This window comes from Pollachius pollachius (assembly GCF_949987615.1).
Source record: "Pollachius pollachius genome assembly, chromosome: 16".
Lineage (NCBI taxonomy): Eukaryota > Metazoa > Chordata > Actinopteri > Gadiformes > Gadidae > Pollachius > Pollachius pollachius.
The window spans coordinates 4,188,196-4,213,341 of NC_136949.1; the positions used below are offsets into that span (position 1 = coordinate 4,188,196).

The window sequence follows — 25,146 nt, forward strand, 5'->3', positions numbered from 1 at the left end:
TGAAACGATAACGCACCCCATAACAAATGTCCCATTACATATTTTAAGCACCACGGAAAACACACGCACACAAAATCACACTAAATTCCAATCAGCGATTGAATATACAGTCATACCTCATAAAACATGTTTTATATTTGATACACTTCAGTCCTCCATCAACACTATCAGTAATGATACACATGTTTATAATATGATAACACATTCATGTAATTCATCATTCACTAATAGCTTATTAATGTTGTTTACAGACATGGAGTGTTACCAATATCATATTTACAGTTTTATTTAATTAATTCCAATGTTGGGATGACATAATATTGATGATGAAGATGATGCACACATATAATGCATTCACATAGAAAGGCACTCAAGGGTCGATATAGAAAATATTTTCAGTATTTTAAGTATTGTATAAATGTCTCGATCAGTATTTTCTCATTTTTAATGAAGAATAAAATCTCACATTTTATATAAAAATGACTAAGGCTGTATCAATAGTAGAACTATTCTGCAGATTATGGGTAAAATGTTACATATTTTATTTAGTTTTTCTTTCCTTTTTCCATCAAATTAAATATTGGGGTTGAACGAAAACTTAAATATCTACAATAGAGGAAATGTTTGCTGATTTATCTAAAAAAGTTATTCAAACAGGTACCGTTTTTTCCAAAGAAAACAAATCTTGAACTGAAAATATCAGAGCCACTGCTGGTTTAAACCGCCCCCCCACCGGCCTGCTAGCATCCACATTTGGGACGCAGAATCTGTACCCTCCCCTTTTCTCCGATGCGGGCGATAGTATGAACCAGGCTTCAGGGACAACCGCCCCGCTCGGCTATGTTCCAATACAAGAGAGTACTGCTTCTTACGTGCGTTGTGAGGCAACATCGACTATGTTCCCGAAAAAAGTTGACAACGATTCTCAGAACGGACGACACAAATCCCCAACCGATGGCATCCATGTCCGACCTTTCAGCCAAAACTAGAATTGATGTTGCGGAAGCAGAACTCTCTTACATCAACGTGTTTTCAGGCGTGAGGGCTCAGGTTTGTGTGTGGGGACAAACCACAACCACCACCACCACCGCCCTAGAGCTGCTTCACCGTGTACCCCACTACGAGTCCATGGGTTTGGGCTTGGCCTGGTTGGCCCTGACCCGCCCCTGGTCCACGGCGTCCAGCATGTTCTTGCCGTCGATGGCGAGGGTGTGCGCGGCCGTCAGCATCTGCTTCTTGCACTCCTCCTTCAGCGAGGTGATGGCGTTCTGCTGGGCCAGGCGCATCTTGCTGATCAGCTCCGCCATGTCGTTGTTCAGCAGCTTCTGGGTGCCCTCCAGCTACAGGGGGGGGGGGAGAGGAGAGGAGGAGGGAGGGAGGGAGGAGGGAGGAGGGGGGGGGGAGGAGGAGGAGGGAGGAGGGGGGGGAGAGGAGGAGGGAGGCGGAGGGGGGGAGGAGGAGGGAGGAGGAGGGGGGGAGAGGAGGAGGGAGGGGGGGAGGAGAGGAGGAGGGAGGAGGGGGGGGAGAGGAGGAGGAGGGGGGGAGTAGGGGGGGAGAGGAGGAGGGGGAGAGGAGGGAGGAGAGGAGGAGGGAGGCCGGGGGGGGAGGAGGGAGGAGGAGGGGGAGAGGAGGAGGGATGAGGGGGGGGAGAGGAGGAGGGGGGGAGAGGAGGAGGGGGGGAGGAGGAGGGAGGCGGAGGGGGGGAGAAGAGGAGGGAGGGGGGGGGAGAGGAGGAGGGGGGGGAGGGGAGGAGGGAGGAGGGGGGGAGGAGGAGGGAGGAGGAGGGGGGGAGAGGAGGAGGGGGGGGAGAGGAGAGGAGGAGGAGGGGAGGAGGAGGGAGGAGGGGGGGGAGGGGGGGGAGAGGAGGAGGGGGGGAGGAGGAGGGAGGAGGGGGGGGAAGAGGGAGGAGGAGGGGGGGGAGGAGGAAGGGGAGAGAGAGATAGAGGAGAGGAGGGGGTCGGGGAGGAGAGAGAGTTTGAGAGAGATTGGGGGGAGAGAGAGACAAATGTAATGTTTAAATTATACCTCAATACATTCAATTGGCGAGCAAACTATTACATATAATTATATATAGTTATTGTATAAATGCAAATTTTATTAGAAAAAAAGAATGAGCGAGGAAAAGCACATGATATTACAGACATTAACATTTGCACATTTTCACAACGCAGACAATTTGACTGGAGCTACTTAGCAGGTGTCCGTATATCAGGAGTGAATGCACACCCTGCAGCCAATCAGAATCGAGCATTCCCCCAGACCGTGGTCTAAACCTAGATAATCCCTCAGAGCAGCAGAACTCAGTGGAAGGCAGGGGGGGGGGAGAAAACAAGATGGCGTCCCGTACCTCCGTCCGTACAGACTCATGGATGGTGGGCATGACCTCATCCACACTGTGGATCAGATCCCGCAAGGTCAACCCTACAGACTGCACACACACAAGGGAAAGAACTAATGAGTGAATGATCAGATGAATGAATTAGGGGATTTAATGAACCAATGAAAGAATGATTGGATTCATTAATTACATAATGAACAAGTCCTGAAATAATTTGATTATGAACACAATTCCTTAATTCATGTTGTGTTATTCGAGGATGAGGATGCATGCGTTAATGAATACAAGTTCACCGAATAGTATCAAACATGGGGTGAATGAATTGATGGACGTAGAGAATGAAAGGATGAAGACCAAACAAATAATAGCAGCACTATGGTTAGTTGAGGTTCAGTCCCGACCAATGAAAAGCTTTGTCTCATAAAGCGGAGGCTGTGTGTCTGACGTACCTTGACGATGCCGATGTACTCGTCGGGGTGCATGGTGGGGATGTCGTTCTTGAGCTCCACCACCACCTTGACCAGGTCCATCACAGACTGGTACACCTTGTCCCCGGACCGGTCCAGCTCTGCAGTAGGGGCTTGCTGAGGGAGAGAGACAGACAGACAGAGACAGAGAGACAGAGACAGAGGGAGACAGACAGACAGACAGACAGACAGAGAGACAGAGGGAGAGAGCGAGAGACAGACAGAGAGAGAGAGACAGACAGAGAGAGACAGGCAGAGAGAGAGAGAAAGAGAGACAGACAGACAGACAGACAGACACAGAGAGAGAGCGTCAGAATGAGTAAGACAGACGGAGAGAGACAGACAGACAGAGAGACAGACGGACAGAGACGGAGAGAGAGACAGAGAGAGACAAACAGAAAGATACAGACAGATACACAGGGAGAGAGACACACGGACAGAGACAGACACAGAGGCAGAGAGAGACAGAGACAGAGATAGAGAGTCAACTGATAACTGAGACAACAAAAGTTTGGAAAGAGGCTATGTTTCGTGGAATGTAGTGAATAAAATACAACATAGGATTGCAATTTAGCAGACTTCATCCAAAGCGTCTCACAGTGAATTGAGACACAAGCTACTAAAAAGCAGGTGGGTGTAGTGGGCATCTTTCTAAAGGATCCCTACATGTAGGCTGTGGACGTTTGGGATCAAACCCAGTACTTTTGGGCTGGAATTCAAACACCCTAGCCATTGAATCAACTGCCCTGGAATCTATTACGTTAATTCATTATATTCTTAAATAGTCTATTCTTTCTGCATTTTCAGTGTTACAAGGAGTGTAGCATGCTAACAAGCTAAGCTGACGTTCTAGCTTAGCCAACGTGCTATGAGGACTAGCTTGGTAGCTACCTGTGCAGTGAGACGGGGGGGCTTCTCCGGCGTTGCTGGGGTACGAAGGGAGAAGGACAAAATGGAAACGGGTTTTAACACAAATAAAGACCAAAGAAAATAACCTGTTAAATGACGGCGCCATTTTGAATCCGATCACTCACCATGTTCCTCCTCCGGCTCCGGTGGCTAAACAAAGAAAAGACAAAGAGCGTAACTGGGGAGCGGTGACAGAACCAGTCTGTAGGGTCCATGACAACGCACAGCAGTGGTTCTATGTCCGTCGGTCGAGAGTCCAGACCCATCAGGGGTTGTGACCCAGGAATGGGTCGTCACCCGTCAGTGGGACGAGACCCGTTTGGAGTTCGTGACCCTTAAGTGGGTCGTGGCCCGTGAGGGGGTCTTAAACCCATGAGGGGGTCGTGACCTATGAGGGGCATCGTGCCCCAGGAGGGGATAGTGACCCCACGACTGGGTCGTGACCCATGAGGGGGTAATGACCCATGACTGGGTCGTGACCCAGGAGTGGGTAATGACCCATGAGGGGGTAATGACCCATGAGGGGGTAATGACCCATGAGGGGGTCGTGACCCAGGAGTGGGTAATGACCCATGAGGGGGTAATGACCCATGAGGGGGTAATGACCCATGAGGGGGTCGTGACCCATGAGTGGGTAATGACCCATGAGGGGGTCGTGACCCATGAGTGGGTCGTGACCCATGAGGGGGTCGTGACCCATGAGGGGGTCGTGACCCATGACTGGGTCGTGACCCATGAGTGGGTCGTGACCCATGAGGGGGTCGTGACCCATGACTGGGTCGTGACCCATGAGTGGGTCGTGACCCATGAGGGGGTCGTGACCCATGAGGGGGTAATGACCCATGAGTGGGTAATGACCCATGAGGGGGTAATGACCCATGAGGGGGTAATGCGACTCCTGGTGCGAAACAGAGCCCCGTCTCCGTCTTTGTCCTCGTCCTTGGCTGGCGTCGACCGTCTCTCTCTCTCCCTCGTTTTCCACCCCCCCCTCATGGGTCGTGACCCATGAGGGGGTCGTGACCCATGAGGGGGTCGTGACCCAGGAGGGGGTCGTGACCTATGACTGGGTCGTGACCCATGAGGGGGTCGTGACCCATGAGGGGGTCGTGACCCATGAGGGGGTAATGACCCATGAGTGGGTAATGACCCATGAGTGGGTCGTGACCCATGAGGGGGTCGTGACCCATGACTGGGTCGTGACCCATGAGTGGGTCGTGACCCATGAGGGGGTCGTGACCCATGAGGGGGTAATGACCCATGAGGGGGTAATGACCCATGAGTGGGTAATGACCCATGAGGGGGTAATGACCCATGAGGGGGTAATGACCCATGAGGGGGTAATGACCCATGAGTGGGTAATGACCCATGAGTGGGTCGTGACCCATGAGGGGGTCGTGACCCATGAGGGGGTCGTGACCCAGGAGGGGGTCGTGACCTATGACTGGGTCGTGACCCATGAGGGGGTCGTGACCCATGAGGGGGTCGTGACCCATGAGGGGGTAATGACCCATGAGTGGGTAATGACCCATGAGGGGGTCGTGACCCATGAGGGGGTAATGACCCATGAGGGGGTAATGACCCATGAGGGGGTCGTGACCCAGGAGTGGGTAATGACCCATGAGGGGGTCGTGACCCATGACTGGGTCGTGACCCATGTGGGGTCATTCTCTCTGTCTGGCGGACGGAGGCCATGTTTGGCAGCATTTAGGGTCAACTAAACATTAAAAGGCCGACACACGTCATTAAGGAGGGGGCAGGCCGCCGGGGCGCCTTGCTCATGGGTACCTACTGCAGTGGGGTCCCCCTGCTCCGGTCCCATGGGGTCCTGAAAGAGAACAGGCAGTCTGCTGTTACAGAATACGATCTTGGACCCCCGCGACGGCAGCGACACCGGCGGGTAACACAGAGTAAAACTGGCGGGGGGGCGGCGGGAACGGGAGGGCTTCCGGGAGCGACGGAGGCGGGGGGGGTGGAAAACGAGGGAGAGAGAGAGACGGTCGACGCCAGCCAAGGACGAGGACAAAGACGGAGACGGGGCTCTGTTTCGCACCAGGAGTCGCTCCTCCTTCTCCAGCCACTGCTCGTCCTCCGCCATCTCCCTCTTCTGGCGGCGCAGCGTGTCGTGCATTTGGTCCCGCTCCTGCTGCCAGAGCCGCTGGGCTTCCTCCTTGCTGCTGGCCTCCACCCTGGGGAGATCCCCCTCCTGGCGGAGCGGGGAAGAGCAGGAGGATCGGTCGGTTGTTATTGTGCGGAGACGTATGATCTGGGTCGAGGTGGCAAGTCGTTGGTCGCGCTCTTGGTGTCCTCTTTGTGTTGCTGTTACGCTTTTTGCGGGGTTTAGGAGTATTTTTTTTGCTCTTTGTTTTTGTGTATTTGTTATTTTTTTGACTTTTTGAGAGACAAGGGAGTTGGATTTGATTAGCCGTTACGGGTTCTGTTTCAAAATGGGCCCTCTAGTGATGTCACGACAGGAGGCCAGATCTATTGGAGGGTCTGACAATATAAAGACTTAAGACTTAATTCATTCAAAGAGTTTTTAAAAGGCAAACCGTCTACGGTAGAGATATGAAAGATGAGGTCTATTCACCATTTTTACATCAAGAATTTTGACGCAATAAAGTCGTGAAAAAATAAAAAGAAGGAAGACCGTTGGGCACATTTTATTCCGGAATTTCAGAGATTCCCAATCTAAAACAAGTTCGGAAAGACTCGTCACAACAAAAGCTGTTACAAAACAAAGACGACTCATCCCATTTTCTTTGGAGATTCCACAACGCTAAAACAAAAGCAGGAATAACTTCGAAGTCGAACACTTAACTCAAACGAGAGGTCCGACTCACCCCCATGCTGCGTCGCCGTGGCGACAGCGCGGGCGGCATCAGCGAGTTCATGGAGTCCAAGGGGGACTGGTAGTTAGACGGGCTGGCCAGGTCGGGGGAGCTGGCACAAAGTGCTTCGTTCAGCTGAAAGAAGATATCCCATTAATATTCAAACTTAATCCTTTTACTTTTTAGCATGACTTGCTTTATTTCATTTCCTACTTATCTTTCGTTTGTGCGGATGAGATAATTGTAAAGGGTAAGTGGTTGGTTTTAAATAATGCCTATTCGGTTGAATCAACTGTGACCGAAATTAAAACGGAGTTCAATCCGTCCGCTGACCTGAATGTGAAGTCCGATGCTCAGCATGTTGCCGAAACGCCCGGGTTTCATCCTGGACGGCTGGGGAGGATTCAGGGGGAAAACCGAGAGGGAACGTCGAATGTCAGAATACAGTGAAATGAAGAGTGTTGTGTGTTGACGTGTGCAGTGTGTTTTTGTGCATGTGGTTCGAAATTTGGGAGTGTGGTCTGATGTTTGTTGTCATCATATTGCATAGGTGGATTTGTGTGTGTGGTCTGATGTTTGTTGTCATCATATTGCATAGGTGTATTTGTGTGTGTGGTCTGATGTTTGTTGTCATCATATTGCATAGGTGGATTTGTGTGTGTGGTCTGATGTTTGTTGTCATCATATTGCATAGGTGGATTTGTGTGTGTGGTCTGATGTTTGTTGTCATCATATTTTGTAGCGGATTTAGGAGCGTGGTTTGGCCTGTGGTTTGATTTGTGTTCATCATATTGTGTAGTTTCCTACCTTGGGCGGAGGCTCGTTGAAGTTGAACTTGCTCTCGAAGACCTTTGTGGTCCGAGCTCGGTCCCTCTGCCTCTCGACGTCCTGCTCAATCTCCATGTTGTGCACATCGCTGAGAGGGTCGAACAGGCATTAGGTGATCTGAACAAGAATCTGAAGACCTTACCATAACGACCAGGGGAGGCCCTGAACAGCGGTGGGGCCCTGACGGTGGGTCTCTGGTTGGATTAACATGTGGTCAGTGTTTGAGTGGATTAACATGTGGTCAGAGTCTGAGTGGATGAACATGTGGTCAGAGTCTGGGTGTATTAACATGTGGTCAGAGTCTCTGAGTGGATTAACATGTGGTCAGAGTCTCTGAGTGGATTAACATGTGGTCAGAGTCTGAGTGCATTAACATGTGGTCAGAGTCTCTGAGTGGATTAACATGCGGTCAGAGTCTGAGTGTATTAACATGTGGTCAGTGTCTGAGTGTATTAACATGTGGTCAGAGTCTGAGTGCATTAACATGTGGTCAGAGTCTGAGTGCATTAACATGTGGTCAGAGTCTGAGTGCATTAACATGTGGTCAGAGTCTGAGTGTATTAACATGTGGTCAGAGTCTGAGTGTATTAACATGTGGTCAGAGTCTGAGTGCATTAACATGCGGTCAGTGTCTGAGTGCATTAACATGCGGTCAGTGTCTGGGTGTATTAACATGCGGTCAGAGTCTGAGTGCATTAACATGCGGTCAGAGTCTGAGTGTATTAACATGTGGTCAGAGTCTGAGTGTATTAACATGTGGTCAGTGTCTGAGTGTATTAACATGTGGTCAGTGTCTGGGTGTATTAACATCTGGTCAGAGTCTGAGTGTAGTAACATGTGGTCAGAGTCTGAGTGTATTAACATGTGGTCAGAGTCTGAGTGCATTAACATGCGGTCAGTGTCTGAGTGCATTAACATGCGGTCAGAGTCTGAGTGCATTAACATGCGGTCAGAGTCTGAGTGCATTAACATGCGGTCAGTGTCTGGGTGTATTAACATGCGGTCAGAGTCTGAGTGCATTAACATGCGGTCAGTGTCTGGGAGTATTAACATGTGGTCAGAGTCTGAGTGCATTAACATGCGGTCAGAGTCTGAGTGCATTAACATGCGGTCAGAGTCTGAGTGTATTAACATGTCGTCAGAGTCTGAGTGCATTAACATGTGGTCAGTGTCTGAGTGTATTAACATGCGGTCAGAGTCTGAGTGTATTAACATGTGGTCAGAGTCTGAGTGCATTAACATGCGGTCAGAGTCTGAGTGCATTAACATGTGGTCAGTGTCTGGGTGTATTAACATGCGGTCAGAGTCTGAGTGCATTAACATGTGGTCAGAGTCTGAGTGCATTAACATGTGGTCAGAGTCTGAGTGTATTAACATGTGGTCAGTGTCTGAGTGTATTAACATGTGGTCAGAGTCTGAGTGCATTAACATGTGGTCAGAGTCTGAGTGTATTAACATGTGGTCAGAGTCTGAGTGTATTAACATGTGGTCAGTGTCTGAGTGTATTAACATGTGGTCAGAGTCTGAGTGCATTAACATGTGGTCAGAGTCTGAGTGTATTAACATGTGGTCAGAGTCTGAGTGTATTAACATGTGGTCAGTGTCTGAGTGTATTAACATGTGGTCAGAGTCTGAGTGCATTAACATGTGGTCAGAGTCTGAGTGCATTAACATGTGGTCAGAGTCTGGGTGTATTAACATGTGGTCAGAGTCTGGGTGCATTAACATGCGGTCAGAGTCTGGGTGCATTAACATGCGGTCAGAGTCTGAGTGCATTAACATGCGGTCAGAGTCTGAGTGCATTAACATGCGGTCAGAGTCTGAGTGTATTAACATGCGGTCAGAGTCTGAGTGTATTAACATGTGGTCAGTGTCTGAGTGTATTAACATGTGGTCAGAGTCTGAGTGCATTAACATGTGGTCAGAGTCTGAGTGCATTAACATGTGGTCAGAGTCTGGGTGTATTAACATGTGGTCAGAGTCTGAGTGCATTAACATGTGGTCAGAGTCTGAGTGCATTAACATGTGGTCAGAGTCTGAGTGTATTAACATGTGGTCAGAGTCTGAGTGTATTAACATGTGGTCAGAGTCTGAGTGTATTAACATGTGGTCAGAGTCTGAGTGCATTAACATGTGGTCAGAGTCTGAGTGCATTAACATGTGGTCAGAGTCTGGGTGTATTAACATTTGGTCAGAGTCTGGGTGTATTAACATGTGGTCAGAGTCTGAGTGCATTAACATGTGGTCAGAGTCTGGGTGTATTAACATGTGGTCAGAGTCTGGGTGCATTAACATGCGGTCAGAGTCTGGGTGCATTAACATGCGGTCGTCACCTGATCTTGATGACCAGGTCGGTGAAGGTGGGTCTCTCCCGGGGGTCGTAGGACCAGCAGCGGGTCATGAGGGAGTAGAGGGCGGGGGGGCACTGCTCTGGTTTGGGCAGGCGGATGCCCTGCTCCAGCTGGTTGATCACGTCCCGGTTCTCCAGCCAGAAGAAGGGCTGCTGGCCCCGACTCAGGATCTCCCACAGACACACAGCTGGGGGGGGGGATGCACGGGAACACACACACAAACGTACGGGCACACACACGCACACACAGGCAGAAACACGCACGCACGCAAGAACACACACGCAGATGGACACACACACACATATTAACACACAAACCCACACACAAGGGCGCGCACACACACACACACACACACATACACACAAACACACACACTAATTAAACACAAGGAGAGACGGGATATAGGGTATGTGTCCTAGTCACAATGAACAGGGTATAGTGAATAATAAAATCGAATTAAATCAAATTGTAAAATGATGAAACTAGATTGTTCCGTTAAAAAATAGATCTCACAGTGGTGCCATTAAAACCTAGAGGAAAAACTCACCAAACATCCAGACATCGCTAGCCGACGTGAAGCGCCTGAAGTTAATCGATTCTGGAGCCATCCATTTGATGGGCAGCCGCGTCACAGAGGCTGTGGAAAACCATCCGCAAAATCACGGATACTGTCGGCGTACGGTGGATAACGGTAAACACACATGCCCAGCCGACTCACACCCACAATGCAGTGCGGCGATAAGAGAGCGGTCCTACCTTTGTAGTACTCCTCCTCCTCTATGTACCTGGACAGGCCAAAGTCCCCCAGCTTCACACAGTCCGCGCTGGCCACCAGCACGTTGCGCACCGCGATGTCTCTGTCACCGCAAGGACGCAGCGTTACGGTCAGAGGCCGGTTGATTGGGGAGTCCATTCCCCTGGTCAACCTCACAATGCGTTGACTTTTGAGGGCATATTTGTATATATATTCTATGTTTTTATTGGGATTCCTTTTTAATTCACCCATTTAATGACATGTCACTCAGGTGAGTCTGTGGACAAGGAATAGTGCTGTTCACGTGATTATATTTCTCAGTGTAGTTCTGTTCAAGCACGGGTCTGATCCAAGCTCTAAACTCACGCTCCCAGGTGACTCTAAGACAAACTACTCCTTAAAAACATAGCTAAGGCCCAGCTGGAAACAGAGGACTGAAAACAGGGTTCGTAACATCTCACCTGTGCACCATGTTGACCCCTCCCAGGTAGACCAGTGCCTTGCAGATCTGCAGGCTGAACAGCACCAGGGTGATGTTGGTCAGCTCGTCCTGCTTCTCTGCCAGGTAGCTCCCCAGCTGACGGAGGGGGCAAGCGTCACGCAAGGAGGGGGGAAGATGGGGTTCAACTCCCTAGTCGAAGGGTTCTGGGTTTGAACCCCGCCGCCTGCGGTCTACCTGTCGGTATCCTTGAGCAAGCTGCCCTCGTCTGTCTACCTGCTTATTAATGAGCCTGAATAGCTTTTTCTATAATTGTTTAATAGCTAGCAAAGACGAGCATTACCGCGCTAGTCCAAATGGGGAGGGAGGGAGGGGAGAGAGACCAACCGAGCAAAGGACAAAGAGCGAGAGAGAGCAAGGGAGAGAAAGAGCGAGGGAGAGAGACAAACCGAGCGAGAGAGAGATAGAGAGAAAGAGAGTAGAGAGAAAGAGAGAAAAACAGAGCGAGAGAGCGAGAGCGAGAAACAGAGCGTGAGACAAACAGAGCGAGAGTGCGCGAGAGAGAGAGAGAGAGAGAAGGAGAGAGAGAGACCACCGCTGATCATCACACACCTCTCCAAAGGGGTAGAGCTCCATCACGATCCACACAGGGTCGTCCTCTATGATCCCGATCAGCTTCACGATGTTTGGGTGGTTGAGGTTCTTCATAATCACTACACACACACACACACACACACACACACACACACACACATGCGGACACACACACACCCGTTGGCGTCATTGTTAGCATTATTATTAGCTTTGGTCATTAGCATAGGCTGCTCTTTGAATCTTTTCTGTAGCCGTTTTATGTTATTTGACCTAACGTGGATAATACATCCCATTCTGTCCTGTATTTAATGCTCCTCCATATGTAAAGTAGTTGTCATTATAATATGCTAATTCTGATGAGTATTTATAGTATATTATCATCGTTGAAGCTGCTCAATCCTATCCCTCTCGATGTATGCGTTCATGCTGTGGAGATCTGTTTCTAAGAGGCACAATGATGGTTGTACCTAAGTTACTGGCCATGTACTGGCCCATGTACTGGCCCATGTACTGGCCCATGTACTTGCCCATGCAGAGCATTCTGGGTAAATTCCTTCGTGTCCCTACACTGCTGTTTTGGTTGTGGTCCGCTACACACATGCTTCACTCATGAACTTCTCCATGACGTCCGGGGAGCAGTCTTTGCAGGTCTTCACTGCCACACTTGTCTTGTCTCCGTTCTGCCCAAACAAACCGAGAAACAAACAGACTCGTCAGCTATCTCAGAGGTTAAGACTTTTTAATTACTCTTACTCAAACGTAATATGTGTTTGTAAAGACAATAAACGTACAACGTGTTTGTAAAGATCCGAAACGTACAATGCGTTTGTAAAAATCGTAAACGTACAATGTGTTTGCAAAAGATCATAAACGTACAACGTGTTTGTAAAAATGGTAGACGTACAAGGTTTTTGTAAACTCCTTCATACACTTCGCCGAAGAAGCCGGAGCCCAGGATCTGTCCGAGAGAGATGTCAGCACGGTCGATCCCGTATTTCACCGCTTGAGGATTCCGGGCAAGAGGAAAACAACATTCAACATTTTTTTACATTTTTTTTTTCAATTGAAAAGCTACTTGATATTAACATCATTTTTGTATACCGGATTTGGGCCTTTCATCCAGAATCTCACAGTAAATATCGGAACCTGAAAAGCGAAGCACAATACATTTTTTTAGCTTTTTTATTATTGTATATTTTACTGAGGAAAAAAAAGCTTTTGGGATTTTGGAAGTATTTCACACAAATTACTTTCGACACCGAAAGACATGACAATCTCCCACTTTCAGATAAACCTCGACTAGCCCGAACTGGTAACAACTTACGGTAAACAGAGACCACACGTTTTCACTTCTCAAGAACAACAGTGGAAAAGTGACAAGCGGTCGATGGCTGACATTTCCATCAGTACAGTTTTCACACATCACAGGTGCAAGTCCATACATTTTCATTAAGGTCAATAGGAGGATATAGGATATATGACCTCTCAATTCTCTCACATGAGAACGGTCATGACTTGAGAGAGAGAACTACGAATATACATTTGTCTCCGACACACTACGTGACAGAATTTCGTTTTGTTTGTAAGAAAAAAAAAATGTTGGTCATTTGAAAAATATGAAAAAGATACCGCATGCCGTGTTTTGAAACATATTGCAATAAATTATTTTCAATATTATTATCAACTCACCCATACTGAATCTGAAGTTGGTTGACTCTTTGCTGCTTGGCAACACAAACAGGAAGTAAGAGAAAGGCCAGTCACGCATCTTTGTTTCAAAAGTACAACCACAGTAAATAAAGAGGAACAAAACACAAAAAAATTAAAGGTTTACTCACTCCTTAGGAATCTCTGGTAGGGAGATCTGTGTGTTGACGTCTAACGGTTGAAGACATGATGTACATTTGTATTTTAATGATCAACACACTTCAACACACAACTCAAACTTTACCACTTAAAAGTCTTTTATGCACAGTGTTGATCAAGCCTCAATGTGCAACATGGCTATGCTACGGCCCAGCTAGCTTCTGCTAGCAATACTAGCTTAAGCAACTGCCATTATACCGGAAACTAAATTAAAAAATAAATAAAAAAGAGACTCACTATCTCAATGCTCATTGCTGTCACTATCACACACACACACACACACACACACACACACACACACACACACACACACACACACACACACACACACACACACACACACACACACACACACACACACACACACACACCTTTATTTGGCCGGGAGATGCACGACTCTTCCGTTCCCTTCTCCAGGCGCCAGTAGCCATCGATCAGGTCGGCCATGTTCTCTGCCATGGCGAACGTGGCCGTGTTGATCGAGAGAGTCTGTTATCGGAAAGAAACGATAAGAACAGAACTGAACAGTCTGGGGTGAGAGACACTAATATCAAGAAAAAAGATCAGAGGGATAGCCATTGCTACCGAGCAGGAAATGTATAAACAAGCTCTCTCACAGTTTAGATGTAAACAGATAGAGGGACAACCCTGAATTTTACAATATGGAGAGAGAGGGTCTGTAATTCAAAAGATTATCAAAAAAGAATTATACCAGCAAATTTCAAAATTGATCAAGATACAGTAACATTCTGGGTTTATGTCAGAGAAATAAAATCATAGCTGTTGACTGTTGAGTCAAATTGAGCATGATGTTTTATTACAGGCAAGACTATCTAACCCAATCACGATCATGATAATAAAATGGTTCCGTCTTTTGCAAGAAATATACAGAGAAACAAAGAACCCAGTATTAGTTCATCTGCAGGTCATCTACCTGAGGAGTGCACCAAAGACGGTTTGTGAGAGACAGCTGTGGGCGATACTCACTTGTCTGACTCCCTCCACTTCCAGGGTAATGAGCGCCTTGCCATCGTTCTGGGCTAAGCATTTGATGCTTTTGATGTGTTTGAAGTCTGCGAGAAACACCGGCTGGGGGGGGGGGGGGGGGGGGGAAGTGAATAAATTAGACGTTTTAATGAGTGGAGCAGTCATGCACTAAAAACATGGTGCCCGGCCTAATGGTGTTCAATCAGGCACACGGTATGGCTCGATGGCTGCGGAGATATTACGACACTTCGGTTGTAAAAGCTATTCTTCGTCAGCACGTTTTTATTCACACTGTTTAACAGCACCCTGAGCAGGAGATACAACTGTCACAGCGGCTGCATCCTCCTCGTCCATCACCCTCCTTATATGGCCTGTATTAAAGGAGTGACAGCCCTGAGTATCAAGTAGGAGATGCGTGTGTGTGTGGTCATGCGTACCGCGGCGTCTTTCTGCTGGCGCTGGCGGATTCCCCGTGCGCCGATGACCAGCTCCACCGCCAGACTCCAGCCTTGCTGTTCACAACGGGACAGGGTTACAAATAAACAAAAAAAACGCGCAAATCTGATTTTCAATCACCAGGTCGGTAACACCTGGGTCGGTGGTTATGTATTTCCCCGCCACCCTCCCCCCCCCCGGGCTTCTTCCGAGTGCTGCTCACCACAAGCTCACAGGGGAACACCTCCTCGTCGTAGTTCACCACCTCCCTGAGGGCCACGAAGAACTTGTGCATGCACTCCTCTTCCTTGAGCGTGGCGTACTGCTGGAAGGTCTGCTGGATCTGCTTCCTCAGGTGCTTGGACTGGGGGGGCGAGCACATTGCAGGTCAGGTCACAACGCACCTCCATCCGAGGAGAGGGTGAGTCTCAGAGGGGCTTTAGGGGACCATGTGAGGGGACACCCGCACTCAAACGTCAAATCCCTCAATTCTTCCTCAGCCCTAAAAAAAAGGTCAAGGAAGAATTCCCTCCCCTTTCCTAAACAGTTTTCTTTTCTTTAAAAAGGCAACGTGTGGATGAGGAGGAGGATGAGGCAACATGTGGGAAAAGGGGGACACCCACATCGGTGCCTCTTTTTTGCGTGTTTCTGTTGTGTCTGTGTTTCGCTTTAAAGGACACACACCTTCATGCTGTCGATCAGATTCTTGGGAAAGAACAGCTCTAGACCCACTTCCTTCCTTCATTCGTGGACCAGACAGAGGCAGAAGATGGATTTAGAATACAGTGTGCAACACAGCCGTCATTTACAGCAGTTTTAAGTACCGTCAATGTGTGCGGTGATCCAGTGTGTTGAAGAGGGACACTCACTCTAGCAGCTCAAAGTTGGACCTCTTCTCCAGGCCCTTGGCGTTCATGTCTTTGTAGAACCTCCTGTCGGGGGAAAGGAAGAGGCTTCAACAAAGAGGTATTTTTCGATCCCATGAGGACACGAGGCAAGCAATCTAATCTTGCATTTGAATTGCTCACGAATATACCTAGAAATTAGAATGGGACAAGATAAGGCATTCAGAAGAAATAGATGGATGGAAAATGTGTATAAAATAAAAATGTATATAGAAAGAAACATAACAGCACGTATAAGAGCTTTGCCTCTGTACTGGGTCTTTGTGTTACTCTTTGGTGTAAATACATTTGGCGTTCAAGCACAGCCAAGAGGGTTGAACGAATGTGTAAGATACCACTTTATTAATGTCCAAAAGGAAATTGAGAAAGTGGATGTGGAATGTAGAACACCAAATGTAGAATGTGGAACGTAGGTACACAATGTAGAACACAGTGTGTAGAATGTAAAAAACAGAATGCAGAGCGAAGGGTACAGAACGTAGAATACGGAATGTGGCCCTCACCTGATCTCCAGACAGCCCAGCTGCATGGCCATGCCGTCGCTGACCTTCGAGGCGTGGATCTCCATGTATTCACTGCGTACCTGTGGGGGTTAGGACACCCAGCAGGTCATAAAGGTGTCCTTATTATCATGTCTCTGTGATTGGATTAGTTCATTAATAACTGTGTTAAATACACAATATTTGTTGTAGGCTTACTTTTATTATAATTGTATTACTATTAGTAACATTAATGCAATGCTTATACAAACACATTAATATCAAAATGACTATTAATTATAAGTGTTTGTATTTATCATGTATTTAGTTTGTAGCATGTATTTTTTTTAACACCGCCCTCCTTTAAAATACGATTGCCATTAAATCAACAAACATGACAATAACAGCAACGTCAACAGAGCACAGCCCCCACTCAATATCAAGTAAAGCCATCTCCATGCTTGTGAACAGCTGGCTAAGTGGTACCATTTACATTCAGGGAATTCAGCAGAAGCTTTTATCCGAAGCGGCTCACAACCATTCGTACACACATTCACACACCGAAGGCGTAGTCAACCATGCACGGCGACAGCCAGCTCGTCAGGAGCAGAGAGGGTGAGGTGTCTTGCTCAGGGACACCTCGACACTCGCGTGGAGGAGGAGCAGGGGATACAAACATTCATACACACATTTAAACATTCACACGCCGACTGCGGAGTCAACCATGCACGGCGACAGCCAGCTCGTCAGGAGCAGTGGGGGTGAGGTGTAATGCTCAGGGACACCTCGACACTCAGCGAGGAGGAGCCGGGGATCACATTCAGGGCATATAGTAGACACTTTTACCAAAGCGACCTACAAAAATTCATACACACATTCACACATTCACAGCTTAGTCAACCATGCAAGACGACAGCCAGCTCGTTGGGAGTAGTGAGGGATCAGTCTCTTGCTGAGACACCTCAGCACTCAGCTAGGGGACGCCGGGGATCGAACTAGCAACCTTCCCGTCAAGTCTATCGGCTCTACCTGTTTAGCTGAGCCAGTAGCAATGCAGTGTGGTCCTGTTTGGTACCTGTCTGTAGAAGTAGAACAAGGTGGTCCTGTCCTCGTCGAACTTCTCTAGGAAGTTCACTGGGATGTATCGGATCCGCAGGTCGTACCTGTCAGGGGGAGGAGAAAACGCGTCACCGTCGGCAACCACGAGATGCGAGTCATCAGCTTCAGGTGGTCATTAGCACAGTCGCATCGACTTGCAGAAACAGAAGATGAATGCAGTGTGAAATCACAGGAAACACAAGGTATTGAGAGTGCAAACACACGTTATCACATATTCAAACATGCATTCGCGGATAAATACAGACACACACTGGCATAATAGCACGCAACCACATACGTACATACACACGCCAACCAAAAACACACGCATACACACGAAGGCCCAAAAATCGGAATCACACCCACCACACACACGCATATAGCACACACACACACACCACTGCAATAACACACAAACACACACAACAATCACATACACACATTACAGACACGCACACACACACACCACTGAACAATAACCCCCACACACACACACACACAAACACCAATGAACAATAACACACACACACAGACACACAAACAGGGCGTTATCAAACACACCGCTAAAGACAAAGCCCAGAGCAGACCTCCGGCCCCCGCCCCGTCCCACCTCCACTCGGCCTCTGCATGGTGGCTCTCGTAGCGCTGCTCCACCTCTCCCACCGTCAGGTCGGGGTGGAGCCAGTGCAGCTCCTCAGACTTCAGGTGGGTCAGCAGCAGGCCGTAGCAGGCGCTGTGCAGGATGTTGGGCCCTAGACGCCCGCTGCCCAGGATGGACTGGACGATCCCCTGGTTTGGTAAGGTGAGGGGGTTATTATCAGCCAGGGGGGCTGCAGACAGGGCCGTGCCCACGCGGAGGCCCGGTGGCATGCGCCCACCTCCCCAAGAGTCACCCCTATTGAAGGTCCCACGGCACGCCGCCAGGTGTGAGCGTGATCAGCCGCTACACGCCGTTTTGGAAATCTGTCCGTTATGACGTCACAGGCGGGCGTGTCCATCTAGATGTGTGACGGATAGATGAGCAACGTTTGCTACGGTCCACTGGGTAGGCTGGTGGACTGATCTACGCAGCACACATCTAGGTGGACACGCCCACCTGTGATGTCATAAGGGACAGATTTCCAAAAGCAGCCCACACCAGCTCAGGATTCGAACTCTCAACCTAAGGATCACCAGTACACGGCATTATCCCGTTGAGCCACTGACATTCCTGAACTACATGAAGCATCATTCACATTGTGAAAGAAAACGCCAAGCACACTTTTCACAAGAGAATTAAGGGCTTTCTTAAAAGAGTACAGATCTAAAACATTGCACTGTTAATGGTATCCACCTAATGATAGCCGTAAGGTTATACAATAACAAAATGGTCATATAGGCAAAATGGGTTGAGACTGTGGACGTTTGGCTTTTCTATGAAATTGTGGGAAAAGTAAACATTTTTAGAGCAGAAGACCAGGGTTTTATAAATGTGTCTGATTCTAGAGATTAATATTCTGAAAGAATTTTGAGTCCAGGTCAATCTGGTGAGGAGAAATAAGCCTAATTTATGATTTTTTACAATAGTGCCACCTTTGGGTGCAGTACCACAATGGGTAGAGGGGGTTATTGGTAACCATACCTGAAAATTTCAAGAGTTTTCGACTTACGGTATAGGCTGCAGTATGACCTTTACCGAATTTGAGGGGAAAAAAAACTGTACAGAAACAATAGGGCCAAAGCAGCTTCGCTGCTTGGACCACTAATAAGTAATGCATTCGATTTTCGTAGCGTGTTTCATTCAGGGCCCATGGCCCTGAATGACGGACCCTGTCGGACCCCTAATGTCGGACCTGATGTCGGCCTAATGTCGGACCCCTAATAAGTAATGCTAAGGGCCCATGGCGCTTTAGATATGAGGGATACAGAACCCAACAAATAAAAGAAAAAAATTAACAAAGGGGAAGGTTGTAAAAGCATCTGCTCAATGACTAAAGAGTCAACTTGCACAAAGGTACATATTTGGAGAAGACGGACAATACAGTGCTTCGCCTATGAATAGCTCCGCCTATGAATAACTTCATATTATTGTTTCATCTTACTCATTTTGGAATGTTTTCTCCTTACCCTGATCTGCCAGGAGGCGTCACATTTGACCAGCTTGAAGTTCTTGCCCAGGTTGTTGTTGGTGGAGAAGCAGACCTTGAGAATCTTGACGGGGCCTCCATCTCCCGTGAAGCTGGTCTCGGGGCTGATGGGAGAATGGTTTGCACCTGGACTGGGAACCTTCCAGGACAGCGTTCTCGTGTCCCCGGACATAACCTCATACATTCTCAGGGTAGGGTGGCCCTCATTCCCACATCATCCTAGCAGAGACACAACAAAATAGGGTCACAGCGGGCCAGCCAGGGGTCTCTGTGAGGTTACTGGCATATTAGTACCACTTCATGTTTTACATTTTAGGGCATTTAGCAGACGCTGTTATCCAAAGCGTTCATACACACATTCACACGCACACGGCGGAGGCAACCATGCAAGGTGACCGCCAGCTCGTCGGGATCAGTTAGGGTGAGGCGCCTCGCTCGGGGGCACCTCCAGACTCAACTAGGAGGAGCCGGGGGGGGGGGGGGGGGGGGGGGGGGGGGGGGGTCGAACTAGCAACCTAGCTGCTCGAACTCAAGCCTATTGTTTAGTAACTATTAACCTTTAGTCAAATAGAGGAGGTCTCATTGCATCTCACACCTGAAAATCGACCCTGTTGAAGTGAGTGACATCACACAAGGGCATGTGTCAACCAGATGTCTGACGGACAGATGGACAAACCAGCCACCTTGGCTGATCCATTCATCATACGTCTTTGTGGACACTCCCACATGTGATGACACTTTAGGGTTGATATTGAAATGGCTTGTGGTGGGTAGTCAACGACAGCACATCTGGTGGTAAATAGGGGGCCTTTAAATGGTTCGGTTTAAAAAACGTATAAATATGCAAATCTCCTTAAACACATCAGCTAGGGAAAAAAAGGTTGTCAAAATGATTGATGAAGGAATAAGCTCAGTAGCCGTCTGATGACAAAACATGTAAGCTCTGAATCGGTGGAGGATTAAATAGCTTAAATTCATTAAAAAAGGAATATAGCAAAGATAGGGGATCTTGTCTGCCTTTGAAAGGATCGTGTCGGCTATGAAGCAAAGATAAAAGGAAACTAAGGCTGTAAGATATCACTCAGTGACACATCATTATGTGCAAAATAATGCGCAATTGGTTAAAAAAAGAACAACCCTTTTATTCGTGTCATATTTTCAACACCTGGTATTAAAGTCATACACACGATTTTCGGTATCGCTATCGAGATCACATTCTTTCGCACCAGTTGAATCAAGCCAGGGCCTGTGTGATTCATAACATTAAACTGTCAATCTAAGGACTTGAACTCACTGCGCACGATTCTGTCTACAGACATCCGCTACCTGAGAACGTTTATATCAGACAGGTAATCTGCTTTACAACCTGACACACAAAATGAGCAACGGCACAGACAAAAAACTACAAAACTGTATCAAAGGGATCATTGCCAGTAAACCGTAAACAAACAAGAAAACCCCACAAACACAGCCAGACCAAAGCACCATTAGGAAATGTTTTTTTCTCTCTGCACTTTAGATTCAGTTTCACAACCTCTCTCCGTTCTGTTGAACACATAGGAGTCTTTCAAAAAACAAGCATGTCAACCGTGAAGATTTGTGCGTGGCGCTGTTCGTGTTTGTTCTGGTCTGGATGAGACTTTAAACAGTCTCAGGCGATGCATTCCTGAGACACGATTTTGGCAAACACCCGGGGCTACTAGAAAATATACAAACACAATTGTCAGACCCAAGTTTTCTGCAGTGGTGCGTTGCAACAAAAAAAAACAATGGATACACATCTGTAAGTCCAGGCCTTCACAGGGCAATCATGATCAATCAACCAATCCATTCAATAGCATCTAGCTCAGAATAGCAACATGTCTACTCTCGGCACTCAGGTCTGAAAACACAGTACAAATGGAAATCCTTACCAACTATCCATTTTGAGACACTTCAAGTGTCAAGGCATCTGGTCTGTCAATCCCTGGAAATGAAAGCTGTGTTGACGCAATACACCAAAGTGTTCAGTAAATCATGTCATGAATAGTCTTTACAATGCACCAACCTTGCAGTATCTTCCACTCGCGACCTAGAGCCTTCACCGGTCATAAACGCTGTCTTGACAAACAGTTTTCTGTATAAATGTGAGGTGTGTGTGTGTGTGAAGGTCTTTTTTTACAGCTGCATTGTCAGGCAGCTAGACTGTACCAGCAGGCCTGGACATTGTTGTTGGAGAAGCAAAGGCAGTGTTTGGTTAGCCTCAGGCTGTGAATTCCTGGACGGGACTGTGTGTGTGTGTGTGTGTGTGTGTGTGTGTGTGTGTGTGTGTGTGTGTGTGTGTGTGTGTGTGTGTGTGTGTGTGTGTGTGTGTGTGTGTGTGTGTGAGAGAGAGAGCAGGAGAACGCGAGAGAGAGAGAGAGAGAAATAGAGAGAGAACGAGAGAACAAGAGCGAGAGCAAGAGAGAGAAACAACAGAGAGTGAGATAGAGAGAGATCTCCAGCTTGCACGCCCACCTGGGAATTTAAGAGGCAGAAGAGTGGAGGAGAAGCTATGAATGACTGAATACCTCAGCTGCCATGTTGAGGTTGACTAACAGCAGTATAAATACCACAGCCATATGGAATATCAGCGATTAAAGAAACCACTAGGATAGAGACCTTTAAAAACAAGGACCAAAGATGTCTGAAAGTTTAATAGTGGTGGTGTAGTATGTACACTATATTTATGGATAATGTGGATAATATCTGTCTGCAATCTGCAAAGTCAGATGATAGATGTTTAATGTGTGTAACATTGTGGCTAGCTTTCTAGGTTTTTATGTTTACATTACGGTATCCATTTTGTTCTCTCCATTCAGATTTCAGTTGTAACGTCAATGAGCTGCTTTTGTGTTCGGTGATCATTTTCAGATGACAGACGTGTGCAAGCTCTCACAGGCAACCGCCAAGCCCAAGGAACAAGGACCCATAGATAGGGAAGGGAGAGGGGAAAGAAACAGAGAAAGCAGACTGCATAAACGAAACATTCGCCCAAGGGGAAGTTTGTGTGTTGTTCAATGTTGCGTTGAATTGTCACACACTAATAGTAAGGTGACATCTGATTAAACGGCTCTAATACTGTACTGAGTGTTTGCCTCCTTCAGCAAAAACACAAACATTTATTTGCACTCCTCCTCACACAAAACACACTTGGGTTGTTATGGCAACAGCAGTTTCCAGTGGGTGATTTTTATCACACGCTCTTTCAACACAACAACCCAGCAGACTTTGATTTAGTGTGTACAGACAGATACCCCTCTCTGAAACAACAAGCCTATGCCTCATACTTGTAACAGCCTACAGCCATGAGAGTCCATGGTTAGTACGCACACTGATCCTCAATGGAAATCATCCTAGCTGTCTTTGTTTTATACGGAAAATGGGTTAACCTTACAATTGTTAGTGCCTGGCACTTTGGTTTAGAACATACTTACTGTACGGGCAACGAAGTATATTGTTGTTTTTCTCTTTCTTCTGACAAATTTACTTATTGTAAGTCGCTTTGGATAAAAGCGTCAGCTAAATGCCCTAAATGTAAATGTAAATGTAAATGTAACATTAATGTTCATAGAGCAAGTCAATGAAGATTAATGTCCATTGACTTGTTCTAAGAACATTGATGGTCATAGAACTTGATTAGCTCTTTGAACATCCTTACTGTACCGAAAGTGATATATTGTTGTTTTTCTCTTTCTCCTGACAAAACAACTTATTGCTGTTCGCTTTAGATAAAAGCGTTTGCTAAATGCCCTGAATGTAAATGTAAATGTAAACATTGAAAACTTTAAATGAAACGTTTCACCCCAAAAAAGGACGATCAAGGAAGATCATGAAAGCCAAGTGAGTCCCCTGGTAAAAATAAAGACAACATGTCTGCTCTGAAAATCCACTGATTCTTTAAATCAATTTGTCATTTGCTTTCCCTACTTTTGACCATTGCCCAGAATGGCAACACGTACAAAAATCTTACCATCTAACCCGGTAAGGCCTAAAGATGGGGTCTACTTGTTTCTACGTCACGACCCCAGTGGAATGCAGCCGCACCACTCACCACCTGCACAGACTTGCTCTGACGAGGAAACCCTGCGCGTCTCTGCCCCTTCCACCCCAAAGGAGGTGTTGGAAGGACTGTATAGATATCCCACATTAATGTTCATATTATTATCACAACAATTGGAATATATCACGCCACATATGACACATATGGAGGCAGTGAGGCTACATCAACCCAACTCGCACATAATGGTGCAGTTTAGTTCTTTTTCTAAGCTTTGCTTGACTGAGCTACTCCTGGTAAAGGCAACACCTTTCCTCTTCAAATGCATGTAGTGGAACAAATAATACTTCTGTTTTAACGCAATAATAACCTCATGTGAAGGCTATGCGTGCTATTGGCTAAGGAGCCTTTTTTAATAACTCGCATGAAGTGTCCCAGTCCATAGTTGACAACTGTTGACATCAATGCATTTAGTAAAATAACTCCAGCTCTTACCTTATATGGTCTTTATATCGTCTTTTAAAAATATATATACAAGGGTTGTTGGGGGGAAAAAAAGAGCGAATGGTCGCTAACGGACCGTTTTGAGCTGGGAGCTTTCCGAATCTGAGCCCGAGTTGGCAGGTATTCTCAAAGCCACTCCCTCACCTCTATCCTCCAGGGAGCGCGCTACTGCCTCCTGAACCGCCCAGGTACGCTCAACATGGCGACCAGCGAAGTATATCATCACCTCTATCCCCCTGAGCCGCCCAGGTACGCTCAACATGGCGACCAGCGAAGTATATCATCACCTCTATCCCCCTGAGCCGCCCAGGTACGTTCAGCATGGCAGCCTGCTAGGTTAATGATCACCTCTATCCTCCTGAACCGCCCAGGTACGCTCAACATGGCGCACTGTCAGGTTAATTATTACCTTCCTTACCTTAATAATTGAGCGAACCTTTTCGTACTAAACGCTGTGTAAGGCTAACATTATTGTACTGTAATGAATGTATTGTAGTTGTACAACTTGTAGGCCTACTTAATAACTTGTATGGTGTTCTGAGATGGCATAGGCCTTGTGATGTAGCACAGTTGTTCTAACGTTCGTGTGTATAAATTACCACTGGTACCCTCAACATGGCGGCCTTTGAGCTTAATTATTTTCTACTTGGCAAGAGTGTTGTGAAAATAGACGTTTTTATCCCCACATAAACGGTCCATATCTTTATTAATAATTGAGAGAACCCTTTATAGTGAATGCTGTGTAAGGCGAACGTTGTTCTAACTGGACACGTTTTACTTACATTGTGTTCTGAGATCGATGACACCGGCCTTGTTTCAAGCACAGTTGTTCGCACGTTAGTTGATATAAATAACAACTGCAGGGTCATCCAACCTGTCAAAATAATGTAGTACTTAGTATCAGACAGCAGAGGTCGCTGCGCACCTGATGTGGGCCTGATGTAGGCCAGGGTCAAACCTGGTTAAAGGGCAGCAAACAATTATCTTACTCACTCACTCACTCACTCACTCACTTAACTGACAAACAAATCACAGAGACAAACAAACAGACACAATGAATACAGAGAGATTGAGAGAGAGAGACAGAGAGAGACAGACCTGTAAAGAAGTATCAAAACCATGCTACACACTAGAGAGACCAATACAACATATAAAAAACACTGATGCACTTGCTTCTCTCCCTTCCCCCCGTCTCCCGCAGCTGGGCATCGGGTTTCTGT

General features: G+C 47.1%; 1 protein-coding gene across 2 annotated transcripts; it reads right to left on the bottom strand.

Annotated features, from left to right (window-relative positions):
- Positions 1–20: 20 nt before the first annotated feature.
- ptk2bb (protein tyrosine kinase 2 beta, b) lies at positions 21–24,054 on the bottom strand. Of its 2 annotated transcripts, XM_079753668.1 has the most exons (31): positions 23,918–24,054; positions 19,385–19,623; positions 17,889–18,067; positions 17,256–17,343; positions 16,205–16,284; positions 15,666–15,728; positions 15,481–15,535; positions 15,020–15,160; positions 14,799–14,873; positions 14,362–14,463; positions 13,746–13,863; positions 13,347–13,386; positions 13,198–13,229; positions 12,610–12,654; positions 12,413–12,510; positions 12,107–12,188; positions 11,527–11,627; positions 10,937–11,052; positions 10,478–10,578; positions 10,269–10,358; positions 9,704–9,908; positions 7,350–7,458; positions 6,876–6,935; positions 6,555–6,677; positions 5,765–5,917; positions 5,504–5,539; positions 3,840–3,864; positions 3,697–3,731; positions 2,788–2,922; positions 2,348–2,428; positions 21–1,340 (listed from the first exon to the last, which is right to left on the bottom strand). In XM_079753668.1, exons 2-31 carry the CDS (start codon positions 19,586–19,588, stop codon positions 1,119–1,121), a joined length of 2,994 nt encoding a protein of 997 aa, XP_079609794.1. In that variant the 5' UTR covers positions 19,589–19,623; positions 23,918–24,054; the 3' UTR covers positions 21–1,118. The 2 variants fall into 2 exon arrangements, with proteins under 2 accessions (XP_079609794.1, XP_079609795.1); XM_079753669.1 differs by lacking the exons at positions 5,504–5,539; positions 5,765–5,917.
- Between the last annotated feature and the right edge of the window lie 1,092 nt (positions 24,055–25,146).

Coding starts and splice junctions, on each gene's coding strand:
- ptk2bb (XM_079753668.1), bottom strand. CDS start 19,588: ATGTATGAGGTTATGTCCGGGGACACGAGAACGCTGTCCTGGAAGGTT. Junction 2,923..3,696: donor CCCCCCGTCTCACTGCACAG/GTAGCTACCAAG, acceptor TCTCTCCCTCAG/CAAGCCCCTACTGCAGAGCT. Junction 2,429..2,787: donor AGTACATCGGCATCGTCAAG/GTACGTCAGACA, acceptor GTGTGTGTGCAG/TCTGTAGGGTTGACCTTGCG.